Source organism: Leptodactylus fuscus, chromosome 3 (genome assembly GCF_031893055.1).
Source record: "Leptodactylus fuscus isolate aLepFus1 chromosome 3, aLepFus1.hap2, whole genome shotgun sequence".
NCBI lineage: Eukaryota > Metazoa > Chordata > Amphibia > Anura > Leptodactylidae > Leptodactylus > Leptodactylus fuscus.
The window spans coordinates 114631532-114657191 of record NC_134267.1 but is presented as its reverse complement, the minus strand read 5'-3'; the positions used below and the strand labels follow the sequence as shown (position 1 = coordinate 114657191).

General features: G+C 40.7%; 1 protein-coding gene across 1 annotated transcript; it reads right to left on the bottom strand.

The window, feature by feature from the left end:
• Positions 1 to 653: 653 nt before the first annotated feature.
• Positions 654 to 25175, bottom strand: FAXC (failed axon connections homolog, metaxin like GST domain containing). Its single transcript, XM_075268219.1, has 6 exons — positions 24715 to 25175; positions 20056 to 20191; positions 12793 to 12989; positions 11374 to 11591; positions 7358 to 7474; positions 654 to 2051 (listed from the first exon to the last, which is right to left on the bottom strand). Exons 1-6 carry the CDS (start codon positions 24975 to 24977, stop codon positions 1762 to 1764), a joined length of 1221 nt encoding a protein of 406 aa, XP_075124320.1. The 5' UTR covers positions 24978 to 25175; the 3' UTR covers positions 654 to 1761.
• Between the last annotated feature and the right edge of the window lie 485 nt (positions 25176 to 25660).

Below are 25660 nucleotides of genomic sequence, written 5' to 3'. Positions count from 1 at the left end.
CTTAATGAAATACTGGGCCTCAGTCCTCATTTGTTTCTGATGTAGTGATGTAATTTTATGGGGCCTACACTATGTTCATAAATTGCACTGTAAAACATATTTCAGGGATTATACCCTAATATTGATAGTAAAAGCATCATGACATAAATGTGATATATATATATATATATATATATATATATATATATATATATATATATATATTAGAAATCATGAAATCTTGAATTGGAGAAAATTGGAAGGCTCCATACACTTGCCGAAAGTTGTATGGGTGTCCATGGAGAATGGAACAGATGGCATTTGTGTGCACTTCATGTTTTCCAAGCCCCTAGCAGTTGAATAGTTAGTTGGACTAAGCTGCAAAAGCAGAAACAGAAACTGCTCCATATTTTGCAGCCTGATGCTATAGACCCCACAAAGATCCATTAAAACTACAGCCATGTGCGTGGGTCCATAGAAATGAATAAGCCCGTATGCCATCCGTTATTACAGATCCATAAAAGCGTATAACACATAGACCAAAGTTAAAGCTGCGTGCCTGGGGCTGAGTATTGTATTTTTCTTCTGAGAGGCAGTTGTACAGCAGCAGGACTATTCTTCTGTTTCCACTTAAAAGCGCTATTTATTGCATAGGGATGGAGATACACAGAATGCAGGGATGTAAATTATATTGTAGCAGATGGACCTACGTGGTACTAAAGCTCTCCAAGGTCTGCATCTGGCATATATGGACTTAAAGGGAGTCTATCACCTCCCACCAGCATATTCAACTGTCACCACCATGTTACAGAGCACATTACAGTGACAAACAACATAGTTTATGTTACATAGGTATGTCATTTTTATAGAAATGGATATAATCACTTTGAAATCTTATGTAAATGAGGCAGTAGGTGCACTGGGGGCGGGTCATCAGCCCTGAGACCCCTTCTTGTGGCTCGATCCCTATCATCTCCTGCCTGTACCATCCCTGTATCTTTCCACTGCTATAACAATACTCATCCTACTTGAGCAGCAAGAGCAGCGATGCCAGGGCAGAAGGCCTGCCCCTCATTTCATAGTTGACTTTCTCCAAATTTACGAAAGTAACATACATAACTAAAGTATTATCACTGTAATGTGCTCTGTAATGCGGTTGTCGTAGTGGTTGCGCTTCGGAGATGTGTTAGACTTCCTTTAAGTAGCCCTACCCTGAAGAATGTAGATGAAAAAGGATTGTTTAAAGAAAAATGATAATGGATTGAGACTTTACATGTGCAAAAACCAGCATTTAGATTCACGGTACCTATTGCAACTATAACCTATCTTCCCAGCAATGGCAATAAAAGTGCAAGCTAGACACGTACTATGGATCACCATACTGACACCACTCACATTCATTGGACTTGCTTAACATTTTTGGCTACAGTGCTATAGACACTTCCGCTACAAAAGTTTACTTATTTGATTAACCATTAACCACCCGAATGTCTGTACCAATGGTGGCCAGACAATTAGAATAGTTATGATCAAGGTTTGAAGGCATAGATTGAAAATTAATTTCATTTTATGACAAGTAACAACCATAATAATGTAATATTCAAATGCTAAACATCTCAGCAACCTGGGCATGTTTAACAAAGCTGACTGTATGGTCTTGTTGCATTGTTGTGACAGATATAAGGCTTTTATAAACCAATGATGTGTGCAAAACCTGTACTGTTACTATAATATTAGGACGGATTCTATCAAGTAACTCTCAGAAAAGAGAGACAGTGTGCTTCACTTGCACTGCTCATGATCTGTAAATTCATCCATTTCCATGTCCGAGTCAAAGAGTGAATGTCCTGTAAAATCGGTATCTGGTGTCTGAGAAATGCTGTTTTCTGTCCCCTCATCATCAAAAGTCCCTGTCCTTGAATAAAAGCTGAAGTCTTGCAGGGGGGTGTGCGTCTTGCTGTCTTCACCACTGTCATCGGTTTCATATAATGAATTGTCATTGTCATCGTGCCACTCTGGCCAGAATTTCCTCCTTATTCTTTCACAGTACATGGCAAGATTGATGAGTTCCCCTGCAAGAGAGAATAATACCATAAGACTGTGGAAAAAGTGTTTCAACTGCAACAGTCTTATGCCCTCCAAATCTCAAAATCAAAATTGGATCCCAAAGCCAAACAGGACAATGGATGGTTGCTAAAAAAAAAAAAAAAAAAAATTCTTTCCACAATAACATTAAAATAAAGTGTGTAATATGCAAATAGATAAACACATGCAATGTATTCATATATTTCCAGGAAGAATAACAGTCAGACCACAAAGAGTTCCAATTGGGATAGATAGAGAATACTGTACTTAGGTGGAAAATTGGGTTTTGTTAGTTATCTCCTGCATGCTGTATTAGGCTATAAAACTGATTGCCCAGCTATTGGCTATATTTGTCTCCCCTGACAATACAGGAATATGTTATTAACATGAACATCACCATTATATAAGAAAAAGTACATACAGAAAGGAGAATCTAATGTCACCCCATTCCCTTGCATTACTTCAGGTGTCATAGGACAACAGGGAAATCTTTGTTCACACGAGTGTAACAGCCAAAACTACCATATATAGTGTTGGCCAAAAGTATTGGTACCCCTGCAATTCTGTTAGATAATACTCATTTTCTTCCAGAAAATGATTGCAATCACAAATTCATTGGTATTATTAGCTTCATTAAATTTGTCTTCAATGGAAAACCACAAAAAGAATTGTCAAAAAGCCAAATTGGATATAATTCCACACCAAACATAAAAAAGGAGGTGGACAAAAGTATTGGCACTGTTTGAAAAATCATGTCATGCTTCTCTAATTTGTGTAATTAACAGCACCTGTTACTTACCTGAGGCACCTAACAGGTAGTGACAATAACTAAATCACACTTGCAGCCAGTTGAAATGCATTAACGTTGACTCAACCTCTGTTCTGTGTACTTGTGTGTACCACATTGAGCATAGAGAAAAGAAAGAAGACCAAAGAACTGTCTGAGGACTTGAGAAGCAAAATTGTGAGGAAGCATGAGCAATCTCAAGGCTACAAGTCCATCACCAAAGACCTGAATGTTCCTGTATCCACCATGCACAGTGTCATCAAGAAGTATAAAGCCCAGGGCACTGTGGCTAACCTCCCTAGATGTGGACGGAACACAATGATGAACCTCGACTAACATCCAAACAAGTTCAATCTGCCCTGTAGTCCGAGGGTACAACAGTGTCAACCCATACTATCCGTCGGCGTCTGAATGAAAAGGGACTGTATGGTAGGATACCCAGGAAGACCCCTCTTCTTACCCAGAGACCTAAAAAAGCCAGGCTGGAGTTTGCCAAAACTTACCTGAGAAAACCAAAAACTTTTGGAAGAATGTTCTCTGGTCAGATGAGACAAAAGTAGAGCTTTTTGGGAAAAGGCATCAACATAGAGTTTACAGGGAAAAAAAAGGGGCCTTCAAAGAAAAGAACACGGTCCCTACAGTCAAACATGGCGGAGGTTCTCTGATGTTTTGGGGTTGCTTTGCTGCCTCTGGCACTGGACTGCTTGACCGTGTGCATGGCATTAGGAAGTCTGAAGACTACCAACAAATTTTGCAGCATAATGTAGGGCCCAGTGTGAGAAAGCTGGGTCTCCCTCAGAGGTCATGGGTCTTCCAGCAGGACAATGACCCAAAACACACTTCAAAAAGCATTAGAAAATGGTTTGAGAGAAAGCACTGGAGACTTCTAAAGTGGCCAGCAATGAGTCCAGACCTGAATCCCATAGAATACCTGTGGAGAGATCTCAAAATGGCAGTTTGGAGAAGGCACCCTTCACATCTCAGGGACCTGGAGCAGTTTGCCAAAGAAGAATGGTCTAAAATTCCAGCAGAGCATTGTAAGAAACTCACTGATGGTTACCGGAAGCGGTTGTTTGCAGTTATTTTATCTAAAGGTTGTGCTACCAAGTATTAGGCTGAGGGGGCCAATACTTTTGTCAGGCCCATTTTTGGAGTTTTGTGTAAAATGATCAATGATTTGACTTTTTTTTCATTCTCTTTTGTGTTTTTTCATTGCAAGCAAAATAAATGTAGATATTAATGCCAAAGAGTTTGTGCTTGCAATCATTTTCTGGAAGAAAACGAGTATTATCTGACAGAATTGCAGGGGTGTCAATACTTTTGGCCAACACTGTAGCCCCAGCCTAAAGGAGGTGAGAAACATTACTAAAGAATGTTTTCTAGTGCTAACTTTACTTTAAGTCATAGATTGTAAGCTTTTGTGAGCAGGGACCTTAATCCCATTGTGTCAATTGACTATTTCTCTGTAATGTATCTTTTTGTCTATACTTGAAACCTACATTTTATAAAGAGGAATATGTTGGCACTATATAAATAACATTTTTTTATTATTATTATTATTATTATTATTATTATTATTATTATTTTGCCATAAGTACATTATGTGAACAGGGCCTAAAAGAGGTTCTCAATAGTACAAAGGATTTTATATTTACAATTCAAGTGACTCCTTTCTTACTATCTTCACCTAGATGAACTGCCAAGGATCGCTTATAATGAAACATAATACAAAGTAATATTTTGTATTCAAGAGGATATATATTATATTAGTTGTTTGATCATTAGATCATTTCACAAACTGTATGGTTATTTTAAAATTGCACACTAGATGTCAGTGCAGCACAACAAAATAGAAATCAGATGTGGGTTACCATAGTCAATCCATTCTATATGAAGTTTGCAAATATGTGTATATTTTTTAAATTCAAATATATATATGTATTAAAAAGTTAGATACATGATAGATAGATAGATAGATAGATAGATAGATAGATAGATAGATAGATAGATAGATAGATGTAAAAATGAATCAGTGCCAGGGTGCCCATGGCCACATAGATTGCTAATCCCAAATCAAAGTATTGTACAGGAAGATGACGGCACCACCAAGGCTTGCATCAGTGTAGTGCTGTGACCTTCCTCTACAACATAATCTACATATCTTGATCCAAATAGGGAAAAGTCATTTTTATACCTGATGCAAGCCTACAGAATTCAACTGGTTAAAGAACTCTGCAGAAATAAATTGTTCTGGTGCTCCTATAAGAGCTTTAAAAATGTATTGAGTATCTACTACTCACAATTCTATAAATCCCATCTACATTCAACAATGTAATTGACAATGTACTTAGCCAAACAACAAAATAGGAAAAACAGCTCCACCTAGTAATAATGAAAGGTTGCACGGACACTTACTCCAGACTGCAGTGGAGTTACTAAGGTGCAACAATGTGAAAATATATCCAGCAAACCAAAAATTAAAATATAACTTTTACTTCATATATAAAAAATAAAAAGACACTCTTACATTGTGCGTCCAGGATACAAGAGCATAGTCCAAAGCTTACACGTTTCGGAACTCCTTTTGTTGTCCCTTACTCATAGCTAAGTAAGTCAGAAACACAAACTTGTTTAAATAGAGCCATTAACCACACCCCATGTTCACCATGTTAACCCTTATGAGGGTTTACCAAGGATCATATAACAACAGTTATATCTTGGGCATTGCATTATATAAACTCCAAAATGGCTCTATTAAAGAGTTAACGGCTCTTTTCGCTGGAGGTTAAAGAGGACCTTTCATGTCTCTGACATTGGCAGTATTATATACTGCTAGAAAGCTGACACCATGCTTAATTCTGTACACTGTCAGCTCTGACGGCATACATCCTGGTGCCAGAGATATGAATGGCAGGCCTTACAGTTTAGCATCATCTTCCATAGCCTTGCATTGTCAGGGGGGCATTGCTCACAGCCCAGCGATGACTCTGAGCTGTAAGGCCAGCCCTTCTGACAGTGGAGGGATATCAGTGCAGAGAGTAAGGGCTAGTTCACACGTGGGCAAAGGGGCGGATTTTGACAGCGGATTTCGCTTCAAAATCCGCCCCTTTACAATGGTGGTCTATGCAGACTGCCAGGCTTCTTTTCTCCGCTAGCGGTGGGCTGCTGCTAGCGGAGAAAAGAAGCAACCTGCCCTATCTTCAGGCGGAAGCCGCGCGGGCTCAGCCACGCGGGCTCAGCCACGCGGCTTCCGCCCCCGGCAGCACCCTCCTATGTCGGCTCATTCATTTGAGCCGACAGCGGAGGGGAAAGCCGCGACCGCGATGGTCGCGGCAGGCGGGTTTTGGCCGCGTCTCTCTCAATGTCAAAACCCGCGAGGGCAGTTCACGTGTGAACTAGCCCTAACAGCATTGATATCTCTGGCACTGGGGCACATACTGGAAAAGCTGACAGTCTAGCAAAGCTCCTCACCATTCTAATTGGGCTTTGTAAGTGTAACATGAAGAACAAATTCTTAGACGTTTGTATTTGTCTTCCTACAATAGTAATTGGTACCACTCCAGCAATATCATGAAACGAATCCTCCATTATCAACTTGTGACAAACCTACCAAGCTCTACCAGTTGACAGCCACACAGATTTGAACAGCAAAAAGCCAGATATTTACCGTAATCAAATTATCATATTTGGAGAAAGGAAGGAATGTTTTCCCTCAACTAAGTACAAACCAAAAATTCGTTTCAGGGTTTTTTTTTTTAGACCTTCCACCAGATTAACCTAGCAAGAATTTATTAGGTTAAATAGGAAGGCTACTTTCAGATTTCCCTTAATTGTATATCGTTAGAATACTTCAGATTAAATTTTACATTGTAGGTCTCTATTGTGTTATGAGGAAGGAGATTTTGCTTGCACCTCCTTCAATAACCTTTTGGACAAGCATACCTACTAGAAATCCTGGATACCACAGATCTATATAGTCTCTGTTACTCACTTGCCAAATACATTCTGTTAGTTATAAGGCATGAAAATTGCACTGGAGGAGAGATGTAGTCAGATGTGGTAACCTGAAGGAATCCCACTACAAGGGGCTGTTTTGCTTCAGTCCTAGAGGCCCCTGGTGTCCCCCGTACTAGGATTCCTTCTGTGTCCCACCAAGTCTGATGAAGATTGAGATGAACCGAAATGTCACTTGCGGCCTTGTTGTGGATTACACTAAATGAATAAAGTATTGTAACTGTATATTGAGAATAAAAGGAGTGCTGAGTCCTTTCAGTTATCTGGTAGTGGATTGGGAGCCTACTCTAAGCACCCAGACCTGAGTGCCGCCTACATCTATTTTCTATTGGCATTACGTGAATAGTGCAATGGCATTTGTTTGGCACACCGAGGTAGTATTCCTAAATTGTTGAGGCCCTGATATCTCAACAGAGGTAAGGCCCAAGGAGAAGCCTTGGTCTACATAATTCAACAACTGAATTGGGATATTGGTAATGTGCTTCTATGTACCTTTAATGAGTCTTTCTGGTCTTGTTCCTGGTAATGTCCACATTGCCTGAGCCAGATGTCCAAAAACAGTAGCATCTAAGGTTGAAAACTTTGGTCCCATGAGGTACTTTTTATCACCTAGAGAAAATAAGGTATTGCTTAAATGAACAATATAGTCATGTGTTGTTTAATTATAATGAATTTGTCATTTAACTATATTTTGTTCATTATAATCCTCCTCTGTATAGAACATGAGATCCAGAAATTGACATGTGAAAGGGTTATTAATAGTGTAATTAACAGAAAGTCCAACTACAAGAGCACTAAATGCTGTCTAATGACTATATATCAATCGTGTTTAAGGAGGACTTTTCACCACCTCAACCAACTCCAGCATCTGTTAATAGGAGCCGCAGTTCAGGCCACAGGAAAAGGGCCGATGGACATGTGCAGTTGGCGCTTTTGGATGAAGATGCAACTGTGATGCGTGAGAAGAGGTAGTCTGGAGGAGAGTTTTCAGACAGCACAGGGAACGCCCCCAGTGCTTTCTGAAAACTCATTTACATATGGAAGAAAGAAGACATTTCGGAGGAATGGCGACACGAATCAGAATAATAAAGGTAAGAGAAGAATAGCCTTTCTTAAGGCTATTCCTACATGTACTTAGTTAAAAAAGGGAATTCTAATGATAGAATTCCTTTAAAGGGAGTCTGTCACTATAACACAGCCATACAGATAGATAGGTTAGGGTCACCTGAAACAAACAGTGTTTCCCCCATGTAAATCATTGCCTCTGTTGTTGAGATACTCCTCCAGTTCTGTCAATTAGCAAATTATCTCTTTGGAGAAATTACATAGTTGCCATAGATATAAGGGTCTATTCACATGGAGTAAACGCGCGCTCATCTTGGCAAAATACACGTATAAAGAATACACGTGTAAAAATAAGACTCCCATTGATTTCATTGACATTTTACACGTGTATTTTGACGTGTTTTTTTTACACGTGTAAAAAATGTCATTGAAGTCAATGGGAGTCTTATTTTTACACGTGTATTTTGCCAAAATGAGCACGCATTTACTCCGTGTGAATGGATCCTAAGGCTCCGTTCCCATGGAGTAACGCGCCACTCATTTAGACACGTAAACACGTGTCAGAGCGAGGCGCTTCAAAAGTCGCACTACCCATTGAAATCAATGGCTTATAAAGCCTCCCAATGATTTCAATGTGTGGCGCGGGTAAGCCGGCACCCATTGAAATCAAGGGGATCTGTTTTGAAGCGCCTCGCTCTGACACATATTTACGTGTCTAAATGAGCGGCGCGTTACTCCGTGGGAACGGAGCCTAAAGATGCAAGTGGCAACACCCTCATGGCTTGTTAGAGTTAATTTGCATATTGTCAAAAACTGTGATATCTTGGCAATGACGACATCGACTCACAAGAGGAAAATACTGTTTGTTTCAGCTGACCCTTACCTACCTTTCTGGTGAACAGCATTAATATGCCGGGTTCTGATGACAGACTCCTTTTAAACAGACGTCTTAGACATGATGAGTCTGGTATAATTCCTTATGCTATCCATAATATTTAACAGTATGTCTTTCAGACATGCTTGCTCCTGGGCAGAGGGCCAGAATAACCTGAACTGCAGACTCCAAGCTAAACACTGTCAGAGTTGCCTGAATATGTGGATTAAATGTTCACTTAAAATCCTCTCATCTTAATGAAAGATTGAATTAAATGTATTATTACACAGTGCTGAGCTCTCAGTAAATGACCAGGTGTAATACAACATACACAGTGGTATAACTATGGAATATTATATACAAGAGATGTAATTCGGATAGGCTTAAAGGGGTTTTCCAGGCAAATTTTAAAATGTTCTATTGCGTAGGCATGAAAGGCCAGCAGACATCAAGAAGAGGAGGAGCCGGCCCCGCAAAAGGAAGTGATGTTCCATGCCCAGAAGATCCAGACAGGAAGACAGGTAAATATGACTGGGTGGGGGAGGGTTAGTATGAGTGATGGTCCGTTTCTGTAAACAGGGAAATGGAACTTCACTGGAAAATCTGAAAATGTATCTGGGGCCACATGACCGCCCAAGCGATATGGGTATATATAAATTTTTTTGTAAAGTGAGTAAGTTAGAACTTAGGGGGTGAGAGGGTATTTAGCCTAGTTTAGAATAATGATTTTACCCTAGACATCCCCTTTAAGTAGCTAAATGAATTCCATGTATGCCATTCATATCTACTCTATCCACATGTCCATATCACAGCACAACTGTGACTGTTACTGTTAAACTCTATTAAAAGCCATCATTTTACAGAATTAAAAAAGCTAAAAAAAAAACCTTACAGTTGTCAAACAGATTACCCAATAATTATCAAATTAATTAGTGGTTGAATTTTAGACATCTAGGTACATAGAGAAGAGATGCCCCCATAAGTAAGAGAAAAATGCATTCTGTCATTACAACTTATTTCACAATGTCTTGTATTAGTATAATGTGTTGTCTTTTAGCTTCTATCTGTCTCTTTTAGGAGAGGGCCTTGTGGCTAGAGCCGAAATAAGCATGGTAAAGTACCCCTCATTAAAAAAAAAATAGTAGTAGGGTTATATATGGTGACTATCACTCAGTTAAAGAGGACCTTTCACCACTTTTGGGCACATGCAGTGTTATATACTGCTGGAAAGCTGACAGTGCGCTGAATTCAGCACACTGTCGGCTTTCCCGATCTGTGCCCGGTGTAAAGAGCTTACGGTGCCGGTACCGTAGTGCTCTATGGTCAGAAGGGCGTTTCTGACCGTTAGCCAGGAACATCCTTCTGCCTCGCGGCGCCAATCACGCTGTGCTGTGGAGCGGGGAGGAACGCCCCCTCCCTCTCCTGATAATACTCGTCTATAGACAAGCTGTGTGAGCAGAGGGAGGGGGGCGTTCCTCCCGGCTCCACAGTACAGCACGATAGGCGCCGCGAGGCAGAAGGACGTTCCTGGCTAATGGTCAGAAACGCCCTTCTGACCATAGAGCACTACGGTACCGGCACCGTAAGCTCTTTACACCGGGCACAGATCGGGAAAGCTGACAGTGCGCTGAATTCAGCGCACTGTCAGCTTTCCAGCAGTATATAACACTGCATGTGCCCAAAAGTGGTGAAAGGTCCTCTTTAAATTCTGTTGGCAGTATTTGGGATGTGCTTGATGGAACTGGGAGCTAGTGGAGGCAGTTAGGTGAATGCCCTCTGTGTCCTTCCTAAAAGTCATCCTGTTTGTGATCTACCACTAACTTATATGTAAAGGTGGCATTTCATATGTGGCTTCTATTATATATACATATGTAAAATTTACTGAATGATATTTCTTCTTGATATAAAAAATTATGTATCCACCTACTGAGAAAAAGGACATCCATTTGTTATAACCATAGATGTTTGATGCAAAGAACTGATGTTCAATCCACAGGTTAGTACATCAATCTAGATAGTTGGAGGACTGACTGCCAGAACCCTATAGATCAGCTGTTTCAATAGTGGCAGTAGTGAGTTGTCTGTATTCGTTGTCCCAATCAAGTCTATGGAACAAGATGCATTATTCACAACTACTGCTAGTAAAAGAAATGGCGAGTGCACACTGCAACTAGCACCGTCCCAGGCAAACAGCTGATCTGCCGGTGTCCTGGCAGTCAAACTACTATTGATCTAAAAGCGGACATGCGCAGTCAGCTCTGCCCAGGCAGAGTGAATTTAGAGCCAGAAGACGCCGCGGGTAAGCTGCACGGAAGAGACTTCTAAAGGTAGGAGAAGAACCAGCGTTGATTGGCCGACTGTATAGCATTTGGCCAATCAATGCTGGTTCTGCATCGAACTTTTCCATTCGAATAGCGAGTGGTACTCGATCGAGTATGAGTATTATGAATACCGTAGTATTCGATCGAATACCTACTCGATCGAATACTACTCGCTCATCTCTACATCTGAAATCTTTAAACAGTTGGATAGACATAAAAATATACAAGTAATAGTTTGAAAATATTACCTAGAAGTCCAGCTAGTGATCTCATGTCTTTCTCCATTAACCGATAAATCTCTTCTTCTGAGAAGCGTCCAATACCCTGTCCATACATTTCACGTTTCACAATGCCTTTTGTCAGGTGGCACAAAATCCACTTCAACAAATCACTAAGTGGTCCAGGAATGGAGATCATTTTCTGAGTCTCGTGTAGATTGTCCACCCACTGGCAATAGGCTAATGTCCTGTAATGAAAACCAAAAAGACCAATGCAAAATCTGTAACAGCCACCGTCTACTAGATGCCATTTATGTCTATGAGGAAGCAGGGCACTGGAATCCTCAAAGCATAAGTAAACTTTTAAGCAACTTTTGATTTTCTGGCAACATTTGTATTGAGGCTGAAACAACATGTTGTGAAAATGCAGCATTTTTGCCAATGTGGAAACGTTGTGGCAAAAAACGCTGCGTTTACGGTACCTGCAAAGTGAATGGGATGGTGTTTGTAGTGTATAGCTCTCAATAGAAAAGCAAGGGAAAGAATAAAGAAATGCAGGATTTCACAGAATTACAAAATTTGCTAATAAGGTATACTATGAAATGTATTAATGACCTAAATGCTAGTAGAAAATCCAAAGTCGTCTAAAAGTTTAGATACACTGTCTACTAGAGATGAGCGAATATACTCGATCGAATACCTCCTTCGCGTAGTTCCCGTTGCAAAAACACTTCTGGGGCTTTGAATTTTTACTGCCCCTGCCACCTTCCCTGGCACCGGGAACTATGCAACGGAGGTATTCGATTGAGTATATTTGCTCATCTCTACTGTCTACCAAGTATTTGGACACCTGTGGTAGAATAGAAAAACAACATTTATTCATATTCAATAGTTGGTAGAACCTCCACGAGCAGCAATTACAGCCTCAGCCCTCCGGGGCATGCGTTCCACAAGTCCTTGTATGACGGCTAGTGGTATTTTATTCCATTCGGCTTGGAGAAGACAGGTAAGTTTTTTCACCAATTTTGGATGGCTGCTGCACCTCTTAGTTCGGCGATCCAACTCGATAGGGTTCAAGTCTGGGCTCTGGGCAGGTCAGTCCAGTCGGTTAACCTGATTGTCACTGTACCAAGCCATGGTAGACCTCGCTACATAACAGCTGGGGTTGTCATCCTGGAAGTAACATTGGTCGGACCCATAGAAGGGCCATAATGTAGGAAGCACAATGTTATCTATAATAGTGCAATAGGCATCGGCATTGAGTTTACCATGCACTGGGACCAAGGCGTGATGTACATCACGACCGCAGATATCTTCATTTGCATGGGTGTCCAAATACTTATTGGCAGACGGTGCATGTTTTATGGCACCAAGGCCTGCGTACAACCACTACTATTTTGCAAATCTTGTAGCTATACCTTTGTGGTGGAGTGTCTCTGAAAGACTTACCAGTAGAAATGCTCCTCAACCATTTTAGTCACTGCTCTAGATACAGCTCTTTCATGTGGATTAAGGTTTTTGTTCAAATTGACTCCAAGTTTTTCCTCTAAAAAGTCAATAATAAACTCAGTGCCAGAAACTCTTGTATGGTTGTATTCTATCCAAGGCATTTTCCCCTGAGGTGATAGCTTTCCATCAAAGTAGTTCTAGAATATAAACAGATATGCTGTATTAAATTCTTCAACATAGCAAGCTAGAAACACTAATGTAGCACAGCAGAATAGAAAAAGAAGAAAAGCATATTATCACCCACATGCAGTCTGTCAGGTAAAATACAGAAGAAAATTATCAATCCAAAGACCAAGAGAAAGATCATTTTGGTGACAAATGCTCTTTAAACAAAGGAGTTTTAAAAAACCTATGGTAGTTTCAATTCATACTTTTAACATAATCCATATGAGTGTGATCCTGGATGTGACTATAAATAGGGAAACCATTTCCACATTCACCTATCCCAAAGCCTACCAAGGAGTGAAGTGACACAGATAGCCACACACATCCACACAAATAGATGCAACCACCCGCTACTTCACAGTAGGAAAGACACCAATATATCAATTCCATTCATACTTGCACCCTCTGGCACATAATAGCAAACAAAAATAGACTGTAAGCCCTTGCATGCAGGGCCCTCTATCTCACTCTGCCCATCGGTCATTGTTAGTATCATATCTGTTTGTATATTTTGTGTACTGTATGTAAACTCCAAATGTAAAGCACCATGGAATTAATAGTGCTAGATAGATAAATAAATAAATAAATAATAATAATAATAAAGGTAACAAGATTGAGCAATATTTACTCTTTTCAGAATTGTGGGGACATTTAGTGCCAAGGACAAGCTTATTAAATTTTAGATTTAATATACACAAAAGTACAGTATCTAACATAAAAATATGTAATAACAACAGAGTAGCTGGACAGATTGACAAGTTGCGCTGTATCTCCAGTTTCTGACACCTAAGGATCCTGACATAACCCTTTCTGAAAGACTCTCAACCCTGGAACCTCCCACAGGTGACTGAGCTGATGATATGTGCTAACTCTAGAAAGTATTACATATATGGTGAATATGCCATATCTCCAGGCATATCACACATGACGATGAAATTATATTCCATTCCCTAGTTACATAATTTGTGGTGCTTATTAATGCTTAATGTCCAGATTTTTTACGTCAGTAACTGATTACGGTTCCTTGGCCATCTTTTGGTGCATGGATGGTTATAAAACATGAATTATTGGATACATGTTTTCTTGATGGTATCATTTCCCCCTTTGTTCATTATACAGATTTGGTCTAACCTGTTTCTAGACTGAAAAAGGCAGTTGGAATGTCTGGTCACAATCCTCACGTAAAGACTTGCTAATTTGTGGCTTTCTGCACTGAATTCACAACCTGCTTAATTGATCATGTGATGATATGCTATTTATGTTCACTACTGTCAGGAAGTCAAGATGAATGATTCTGATTTATGAAACTGTCCACCTCTGATTTACACCCCTTCTGTCTAACACACAGTAGTCTAAATAGCATATCAGGCAACAAAACTAACTGCTTGGAAACAGTGAGAGCTAGAGAAAAAAAAATCACGTGATCAACTGTAGAGATGAGCGAGTACTGTTCGGATCAGCCGATCCGAACAGCACGCTCCATAGAAATGAATGGATGCACCTGGTACTTCCGCTTTGACGGCGGCCGGCCGCTTAACCCCCCGTGTGCCGGCTACGTCCATTCATTTCTATGCGAGCATGCTGTTCGGATCGGCTGATCCGAACAGTACTCGCCCATCTCTAATCAACTGGACTTGGTGGGGTGGGAAAGGTCCTCTTTAAGGAAATCTTAGGGTCTCACATTCAAAACCTTACCTTTTATCTTTTAACATCTGTGAATTATATGGCCAGCTTACTGATCTCAGTGTGAAGCATGTAATGCATTATTTCAGGTGTGGACACAGACAATTGAAGGCACCAGTATAAAAACATTTAAACCAAATAATTATCTCCACAAAACAGATGGGTAATGTAAAATGAGCTACAAAATTAATTTGTTGGATACAAAATTAATGTAAAAATTAGAGATCTTTGGGAGTCCAACATCAGGCCCCCACACTGATCAGCTTTGCTCTACACAGTGTATAGTTTAATGACCTACTAATTAAATGACAGCTGACCTACAGTAGCACAGCCAGGCCATTACACAGTGTGCAGAGCCACTTGCTTCCAGCAGTGTACACTTTACAGAGAACAGCTGATTCATGCTAAGGCAAGATGTTGGATCCCACCAATCAAAAATTCCTGACCTAAGGAAAGTCATTGACTTTTAGTCTTGGATAAACACTTTAAGCTCCCTTTAACATCCTTGGAATCTAAATATCCATGATCCTGCTTCTCCAACCAGCAGATGTTGACTATTTTAGTACAGTATTACTGGTGTAGACTGTATATGCCTTGTGCATTTATCACACCTCCAATGCTTTACAGTTGACATGCCTTTAAGCCAAATTCTAGATTAGTGTTGCTCCACACAGTATAGTTCACCCCAGTGGCCCACACACACAGTACAAAGTTCCACATTGCATACCACCCACACTTTGTAATGCTCCCCAGTAGCCCCACACCTATAAATGTGCCCCTATAAACAAACAAAAAAAGTAATACTTACCAAGCCCATTCCCACAGATCTCTCTGTAGCTCTCCTAAACTTGTCTCTAGCTCAATGCATTGCCAAACCACATTCATCACTAGTACCAGGCAGAGCAGGAACTTAAAAATTTACTGCTTCACCATTGTACAACTCTATCTACATCCATAGGACACAGATAATCAAGACATGCGACTGTCTCCCCACTTAAGTGTCCCAGCAATCCTTGTTAGGGCTCGTTCACACGGAGTAAATGCGCCGCGCATTGTGGCGCGTTTCCGGTGCGTGTACGCCGCGTTTTTTTACGGTGCGCGATTACGCCGCGTTAACGCCGTGTTTACGCGCCGTAATCGCGCACCGTAAAAAAACGCGGCGTACACGCGCCGGAAACGTGCCACAATGCGCGGCGGGTTTACTCCGTGTGAACGAGCCCTTAGGAATTGCTGCTGTAAAGAACGAAAAGCTGAGCATTCAGTAAAATTTGTATAGAGATTTACACAGATGCCATAGAATCTGTTCTCATAACTGTAGTAATCTCTGTATCACCACTTCATCTATTATTCATGGCCACAGATAATTTGGAAAGTCCATTAGCTGCTCCTTTTGTACAGTTTCCATAGATTTATCTGATCTGAAGAAACAATGCAGTGCAGGATGCCAGTCTTATTTTAGAGATGTTTGTGTCTCCCTACTATCTTTGGTGTCTTCCTTATTCCTTACAGGATTTATTAATATGTATCATATGAGGAAACAATCATATTTTTATTTCTATCTTCAAACTCAATAATACATCTTTTCCCTTATATGCGTGCATGTCATCAAATACACGCAAACATACACAAACATTAAGATTGTGACAATTCTGTGTCAGCTTGTGAAAAGCTGGATCTATTATAAAGTGTCCTTCTGGGCTGCCAATAGCTAACTGCAATCTGTGAGGAGCATTTACATTGAAGTGTTCAGATTTCCTGCCATCAGAGAGTACAATTAAGATAACCTGTGCCCATTGAAATTAATGGGTTGTACATGTAATGCTGGACAGGACAGGTCACCCATAGTAGAAGATGCTCTCCACTCCTGATAAAAGATAATGATCCTCAACATGAGTACTGCTCCCATTCCTACAGGGCCTATGAACATTTTCTTTCTCATTTTTCATATATAATGTTATGACATGTACCGTATATACTCGAGTATAAGTCGACTCGAATATAAGCCGAGGCCCCTAATTTTACCACAAAAAACTGGGAAAACATATTGACTCAAGTATAAGCCGAGGGGGGGAAATGCAGCAGCTACTGGAAAATTTCAAAAATTAAAATGGCTGGAGTTTTTGGGTGCAGTAGATTCTGGGTACTGGGGAAGGGGAGGGGGTGTTTTGGTCATCTGTCTGCCCCTTCCCTGAGCCTGAGGACTGTGTTTTTTTCCCCCCACTTGGAATTCAGCCTGACTGAATATAGGGTATCTGCAGTGCTCCTATTAACCCCTTCCCGACGGAACAGGAGCACTGCAGATACCCTATATTCAGTAGACCGGGCACTTTCATACACAGGGATACCTAATGTGTATGTGTTTCACAGTAATTTTCTACTTTTATATGTATTCTAGGGAAAGGAGGGATTTAGAACTTTTATTTACTTTATTTTTTTTTATACTTTTTTAAAGTTTTTTTTCCCCACTATTTTATGGAAGATTCTATACATTATTATTGCGGCTGGTCATAGACACACATTTTTTTGCTTGACTCGAGTATAAGCCGAGGGGGGCTTTTTCAGCATAAAAACTGTGCTGAAAAATTCGGCTTATACTCAAGTATATACGGTAGTTAGGAGATAACATAAGATCAGTGTGTGTCCAACCTCTAACCCTCGCAGGCAAGGCCCTCTATCTCACTGCGCCAGTTGGTCATTGTTAGTATTATATCAATTAGTATATTTTGTGTACTCTATGTAAACCCTCAAATGTAAAGCACCATGGAATTAATGATGCTATATAAACAAACAATAATAATAACAATCCACCAACGATAATGTGTTTTTCTCACAATAGAGTCAAAGTGCACTGAAACTCTCTTAGTTCTTCCCTGGACAGCAGTGGTTCCTATCCATACCAGGGTTGACAACCATGCATAAATGTCTTAACAAGTAGTAAAAATAAAGGACTTTTTTTTTCAGTTTGCAAGGAAAAATTGATGTGCTTGTGATTTTCTTGTTGCTGTAAGAACTTTTTCTGGTTATTGTGATTATAACTACTATTATTTTACAGATCAGAGTATTGGCTGCTAATGTTTTAAAGGGGTTGTCCCTTTCCTTGGTGCTTGGTCCCTTCCTGCCGGTCCGCAATATACACTAAATAGTAGTTCATCATCACAGATCTGCCAAAAACATTATGCCCAACACTCATCAAAGTGTCCTAGCCACAATACTCAGGTCACCTATGATCAGGCTATGCTTTAGGCTAATTTACATGATATAAAGTTCCCCACATTATCTGACGATAGTAGACAACTGTTTGGCACCCTTTTTACCCTTGATGACCTCACAGACAGTATAATCTTCAAGGTAAAATCCTACTACTAGAGATATATCAGCAGAATTCCAATCATTAATCTCCACAACTGTTACAGGTCTATCAAGTGTTCTACAGCCATAAATGTCATACAGGGCTTCATGAGCAACACTACAGTTAATATAACTCCCAGGACACAATGGGCAATCCACAAGGAGGTGAGAGAGGTAGAAAGGTAACAGCAATAGCACTATGGAAAACATTCTTGAGCATATGCTCTACTCAATCACAAGCTTCAAGAAGGCCCTGAAGACTCACCTATTCAGGAAGGCCTACAACCTCCAGTAACACTACTGTCACCACACCACCATCTGAACAGTCTCTCCCCTCTCTTTCTGTCTCTATCCCTCTTCCCTCATAGACTGTAAGCCCTTGTGGGCAGGGCGCTCTATCCCACTGTGCCAGTTGATCATTGTTAGTATTATATCTGTTATTATATTTTGTGTACTGTATGTAAACCCCCAAATGTAAAGCACCATGGAATTAATAGTGCTATATAAAATAATAATAATAATAATAATAATAATAATAATAATAATAATAATCACAGTGAGAACTGTGCAGTCATTCAGTCACTGTTGCAGTGCCATTGCTATCCACTCCCTCATTTAATCCTGAAACATCAGTATTAAGCTTCCTATTACAAGCAAGATAACACTAGGGTATCAGTTATGAAATAGTAGGTCTTTTTCTACCCCTAGATCACCAAGGATGTAGACTACTTGAGGCAGTTTTGGGTCACCCAGCTTAAAGATCCACATTCATCTGAATGGATCTGTCTAGGTGGTTTTCTTCCATAAACTGGTCCCATAATGTGCAGGGTCAAGTAATTCCATTTTCATCAGTGCCCTCTGTAATCTTTCTGCAGCAAAGTGTTTTTCTAAATGTTTGAGTAGTTACGATGAGCTCGGAGCAGCTTCAACCTAGTCACACTATCCCCGGCTAATCACATTTTGTAGACCTCTCCTTGGTGACGTCAGGGAATGTGGGAACTGTGCGGGAAATGTCAATTATGCCCGGAACGATTAACTAGCAGGGGATAGTGTGACTAGCCCGACTGCTCCCCATTCACTGTTACTACTTAGGTTATTCGCTGATGATGGACCCAGGAGTTCCAGTGATGTTACAATCCCAAGGCCAAGTGACTCAAAGCACTGTTCAGCCCCCTACTTCCCTGATCTCACAGGTAATTAATTACCTGCGCTTTGGGGGATGGTTTTATATAGTCAGCCAACCCTCATACCACAAGTAACTAATTACCTGTTAGATGAGTAAAGGAGAATGGAAGGAGCACCCGGATTGGCTGAACACTGCATCAGATCACATGACCCAAGGGTCGTGACGTTGTCTATCATCCATCATCAGCGATCCCCTGGACGAGGTAAGTGTTATTATTCCCCAGACAACCAACCTCTTTAAGATTGTGGGAATATCCTCGCAAAGGGGTCATCAGTTGTTTAGTTCAGTTGTGTCTAAGAAACCCTCCCACACAGTAAAAAGTCCTCACTTACCATATTTTTTTGTTCATCTTTAATGCTAATGGTCTATCCTTAGGCTGAAGATAGCAGCAGATGGCTCTGTATACTATTTAGTGCTGCAATTGCAGCTCAGCTCCTATTCGTGTGATTGCAATAATACCGAGCCATCTGTACCAGCTCTGTATACTGTGCAACAAACAGATGATGGGTCAGGGGTGCCAGGTGGTAGACCGCAATAATCTAATATTGATGACCTATCCCAAAAACAGAACATCATTATTCAGGCTTGGACAAACCGTTTAAGAACTCATAAGCATAGTTACTTTCACATATAGCAATAGAAAGTAGAAAATACTATTATTCATATGAAGGTGGCAGTGGTCCAGCATACATTTACAGAGCAAAACACAGAACCCTGATTATTAGCTTTTTCTAGATAGTGAAGAAGTAATGCTGACAATTTCCAAGAGAAAGAAGACCAAAATATGAATTATCTATACTGAACATAATATTTTAGTTTACCTGATATGGTAAGTCAGCCATTCTAAGGTAAGTTTCCATCTTCAGACAAAATGGAGATAAACTAGGTACACCGTTGTTTGGCCTTGAAAACTGGTGTAATATAATGGCATCTTTGGAATCAACTTCCTGCTCCTTCCTATAAATATATACACACATAAATTAAACACAAATATGCATAACAAAGAAAACCCATTAGTCGTGTATTGGCTGCAGAGCAATATAGACTAAATGTAGACTGACAACAAATACATTAAAACTTGTGTAACACAAGAGGAGGCCGGCGAGATGCTGGTCATTGCCAGTGTCAGCATTGGCACTAAGCACTGACTCTAAATCAGAAACTACATGGATAATGCCAGCCTTGCATTGTCACCAAGAGTCCTCAGGTTGCTCTTCATTCAGGAGCTCTTCAGCCATAGACTGCTCTAATCTGAAAGAAGAGGTATCATAAACTAATAATGGAGGTCTCTTATCTCTTCTCTCTCGTTGTAGGGAATGCTCCTGACACTGTGGTAGGTGTAGAATTGGTGAATGATTTGCTGCAAGTTTGGAGAATTTGTGGAAAATACTGCTGCCAATGGGCTACTGGTGGAAAGTCTGTACCTGCCTATAGAAGGGAAGGTTAAGGACAATGCCAGGGATGTTGTACTGTGTTTGGATGGTATTTTCTGCTGGACGTTGGTGTTTGGCACTACTGTGGAGGCATTTTAAGCTGAAATGTGGTATTTTATATTGTTACGGGCATTATGTGTGCTGAACTGTGGTATTTGTTTGTCACTGGTGAGGGTATCATGTGTACAGGACAGTTTCATTTGTATAGCTTTTTGTGATACTACTTCTATACTTGTGAGAACCAAATATCATAACCAGTGGCGTAACTAGGAATGGCGGGGCCCCGTGGCGAACTTTTAACATGCCCCCCCCAACCGACACCGACGCCGAAGACCTCGACCGACCCCCTCCTCTTTTCAGACCCCAGAGTATAATAATTGGAGACCCGGGGAATAAAAACATAAAAAATTACTGTTTCTTACCTGTCCTCTGGCTCCTACGCTGTCTTCTCCGCTGTCGTCCTTCTTTTATGACGTCGGACGTCACATGATCTGGGAAGCAGGCCGGGTTCATGTGACGTCAGACAAGTAGGAAGGAGGCCTGGCAGGATCATGGAGAGGTACAGTCCTATGAAAAAGTTTGGGCACCCCTATTAATCTTAATCATTTTTAGTTCTAAATATTTTGGTGTTTGCAGCAGCCATTTCAGTTTGATATATCTAATAACTGATGGACACAGTAATATTTCAGGATTGAAATGAGGTTTATTGTACTAACAGAAAATGCGCAATATGCATTAAACCAAAATTTGACCGGTGCAAAAATATGGGCACCTCAACAGAAAAGTGACATTAATATTTAGTACATCCTCCTTTTGCAAAGATAACAGCCTCTAGTCGCTTCCTGTAGCTTTTAATCAGTTCCTGGATCCTGGATGAAGGTATTTTGGACCATTTCTTTCTACAAAACAATTCAAGTTCAGTTAAGTTAGATGGTCGCCGAACATGGACAGCCCGCTCTCAAATGATCTGAAAACAAAGATTGTTCAACATAGTTGTTCAGGGGAAGGATACAAAACGTTGTCTCAGAGATTTAACCTGTCAGTTTCCACTGTGAGGAACATAGTAAGGAAATGGAAGACCACAGGGACAGTTCTTGTTAAGCCCAGAAGTGGCAGGCCAAGAAAAATATCAGAAAGGCAGAGAAGAAGAATGGTGAGAACAGTCAAGGACAATCCACAGACCACCTCCAAAGAGCTGCAGCATCATCTTGCTGCAGATGGTGTCACTGTGCATCGGTCAACAATACAGCGCACTTTGCACAAATAGAAGCTGTATGGGAGAGTGATGAGAAAGAAGCCGTTTCTGCACGTATGCCACAAATAGAGTTGCCTGAGGTATGAAAAAGCACATTTGGACAAGCCAGCTTCATTTTGGAAACAAAAATTGAGTTGTTTGGTTATAAAAAAAGGCGTTATGCATGGCGTCCAAAAAGAAACAGCATTCCAAGAAAAACACATGCTACCCACTGTAAAATTTGGTGGAGGTTCCATCATGCTTTGGGGCTGTGTGGCCAATGCCGGCACCGGGAATCTTGTTAAAGTTGAGAGTCGCATGGATTCCACTCAGTATCAGCAGATTCTTGAGAATAATGTTCAAGAATCAGTGACGAAGTTGAAGTTACGCCGGGGATGGATATTTCAGCAAGACAATGATCCAAAACACCGCTCCAAATCCTCAGGCATTCATGCAGAGGAACAATTACAATGTTCTGGAATGGCCATCCCAGTCCCCAGACCTGAATATCATTGAACATCTGTGGGATGATTTGAAGCGGGCTGTCCATGCTCGGCGACCATCTAACTTAACTGAACTTGAATTGTTTGTCCAAAATTCCTTCATCCAGGATCCAGGAACTGATTAAAAGCTACAGGAAGCGACTAGAGGCTGTTATCTTTGCAAAAGGAGGATCTACTAAATATTAATGTCACTTTTCTGTTGAGGTGCCCATACTTTTGCACCGGTCAAATTTTGGTTTAATGCATATTGCACATTTTCTGTTAGTACAATAAACCTCATTTCAATCCTGAAATATTACTGTGTCCATCAGTTATTAGATATATCAAACTGAAATGGCTGTTGCAAATACCAAAATATTTAGAACTAAAAATGATTAAGATTAATAGGGGTGCCCAAACTTTTTCATAGGACTGTAAGTAACAGTGTTTTTTATGTTCCCTTACCTCTCCCGCTCCGCCGATCATTATACTTGGGGGTCTGCAAAGACCCCCGAGTATAATGATAGTATCTGTGGGGCCCACAGTGTCACTTACCGATCCTGGCCCAGCCAGGATCGGCAAGAGAATAGGGCCCGTAACGGCCTATTAAAAAGAAACAAAAACGCAGCTGTAGCGGCTGTCACCGGGCCCCCTAATGGCCCGGGCCCTGTAGCAGCTGCCTCCACTGCCTCTGTGGTAGTTACGCCACTGATTATAACCAATTGATTAGAAAGGCCCAAGTCAAAAAAGCACCAGAACATGTCGACAGCACTCCCTGTGATGTTCAGCAAAAGTATTTATCAACTATCCACTGGATGAGTGATAAATTCTACATGGGGAAGAATATTAGTGCACTTTCTGGGCAGGAGATATTGTAAAAGCCAAGAGAAAAGGTTTGGAATCCAGATAAATAAATCTCTTGGATTTTGCATTGTTGTTTCTGGCCGTGGAAACGAGGGGTCCGTGCTGGATTATATCGGGATTGAAGTCTTGTTTATGAAATATCTTCAGGACGGGCTGAGTATTTTTTCCTTTCCCTTTTTTTTTTTTTTCCCTTAATTTGGATATTGTAAAAGGACCTTTTAGTCATTGTCTGCCAGTGCTTATGGATTTCACTATAAAAGCGCACAATACTCAATTTCTTTTTGTTATTTCATATAATCTAAATTATGCTTTACTTTAATTTGATAGTCAGTAGAAAAACCCTGGCTAAGTGTTCCGAATACTTCCTAAGGCTATAAGGCCCCACATAGCGATCCATAGCCATAAAGTGCTGTGGGAAAAACCATGGTGGAAATGCATCACATGGAGTTTTCGAATTCCTAAAGAAGATTTTTCCAGCCTGTGAACATACCGTTATGGTAACCCATTCTTGCATAATTTTGGAGTTTATCAAACTTCTGTGTTTTTGTTTGACCACCCAGTTTCTGAGGACTGACCACAGACTCTCAAAACGTATGAGGATGATATCATAAATACACAGAAATCCCCCACTAGAAATCATCATCATTGTGCAATTCTCTAATATACAGTAGTTGGGCTTTAGCAACCAATTGTAGCATTTTTACTGCTGATAACATAAAAGAATCAAAAGAAAAGCCACTTGTTTGATGGAAATTCACCCTGTATTACTCTCCTCCCAAACATGTCAAAGTTTAATAAAATCAGATAGAGAGAAGTGCAAATATTGTTTATACTGCACCAATATACAATTCCATTATATGTAAGATTACAACTGAAATATTAGTTTACAATTAGTGTTATGTAAACATGTTTACTAATACAGTATAAGCAAGGAAAACACTGCTGCTCCTTCAACTCCAACCACAATGACTGGAGTCCCCACCTAAGGTTGTTTACCGCACAAGGTGAAGCCTGGAGGAGCAGCAGGACAATTTCATGGTTGTAGAAAGACAATCTGAGTCATTAAACTAAACTGTATAGGAAAAATGTCAGGCTTCATTTCTACAAGATCAGAATGCTTGCAATATACAAATATCCAGTATTTTAGACCTGTTCAACATGTCTTTACTTATCCAGCTTAACCTTATGCTGTTCAGAGCATATTGTCTGAAAGATTAACCCAATGAAGTGAAAGTGCTTCATTGTAGAAGCCACCAGGAGATGTTCCAGGATGCAGCTGCTTCTAGCAGACACAGGGATATACAATGTAGCAGGATGGACAATATGCAATGACTAAAGAGTGAATGACAGGAACCACAGCCTAGATGAGCAGTATTGGTGGGCCAGGGCATCCTCAGGTCCTCACCTCCATGCCAATCTCCCCATAATAGTGGTCATGCAATGCCCAGGTTACCCCAGCAGCTTTACCTGATTGCCAGCAGTTCATGAAGGAGGTAAGCAGCAGCAGCCAGCAGGGCTCCTCCAGTTAGGTAGAGGGTTTTCTTCCACCAGGAGTCAGATCCCAGCCCTGACATAACGCCACTGTAATCCTGCAATGGGAAAGCGACGATGTCCCCATAAAAGGAGTAGTTGTCCTCTGAGCCTATACACCAGCACAGGGAGAAGCTCTGGTTCCGGCTCAGATCAACCACGCAAGACCTGGAGGAGACTAGACCAACACCCCAGTGCATGCTGTGTGGCCTGTCCTCTGCCCCTGCACCCCGACAGATGCATCAAAGGCTGGCCACCAGAGAAGGCTACATAGACAGGGAAGGAGCAGGGCAGGCAGTATGTACTGATGATGATGATGATGATGATGATGATGATGGGCAGGGAGGAGGCAGCAGCAGCATGTAGGCTTGGACGTGCCTCCTCCTCTCTGATGCCTGCTCTTAGCTTCCTCTTTGTGTGGTGCTGATGTCATGCTCCATCCTCACTGATGATGCTTCTGGGAAATGCATGACTCTGGTGGAGTCTGGGCTGTGTATGCAATGTTATATACAGTAGATATAGCATATAGAGGAATATTGTGACAAAGCATACAATGGTCATTTAATAATAGAGTTGGAAACATCGTCAGAAATCTAAGCCCTTCAGTTGTCCTCTGCACTAACTTGTTAGACTTCTGTTTATCTATCCATTGCAGTTATGGTTGGTTTCTGATTTGCTGTGACATCAGGTATATACAAAGCCTTCTCAGACTCCTGAATGGTATATCTGCACTAGATGCATAGACAAAGCCTATGCTCATATTTTGCTTAGGTTTAGAATATGCTTACATAGGCTCTATCTCCAACAAATGCCAAAACAACATCCTTATCTATACATTTTTAATACAAAGGATTCCTGCAAAAACACTGTATGCCAAACCTAT

Coding starts and splice junctions, on each gene's coding strand:
- FAXC (XM_075268219.1), bottom strand. CDS start 24,977: ATGCACTGGGGTGTTGGTCTAGTCTCCTCCAGGTCTTGCGTGGTTGAT. Junction 12,990..20,055: donor TGGCTGACTTACCATATCAG/GTAAACTAAAAT, acceptor TTTATATTCTAG/AACTACTTTGATGGAAAGCT. Junction 2,052..7,357: donor ACCAGAAAGACTCATTAAAG/GTACATAGAAGC, acceptor TCTCTCTTGCAG/GGGAACTCATCAATCTTGCC.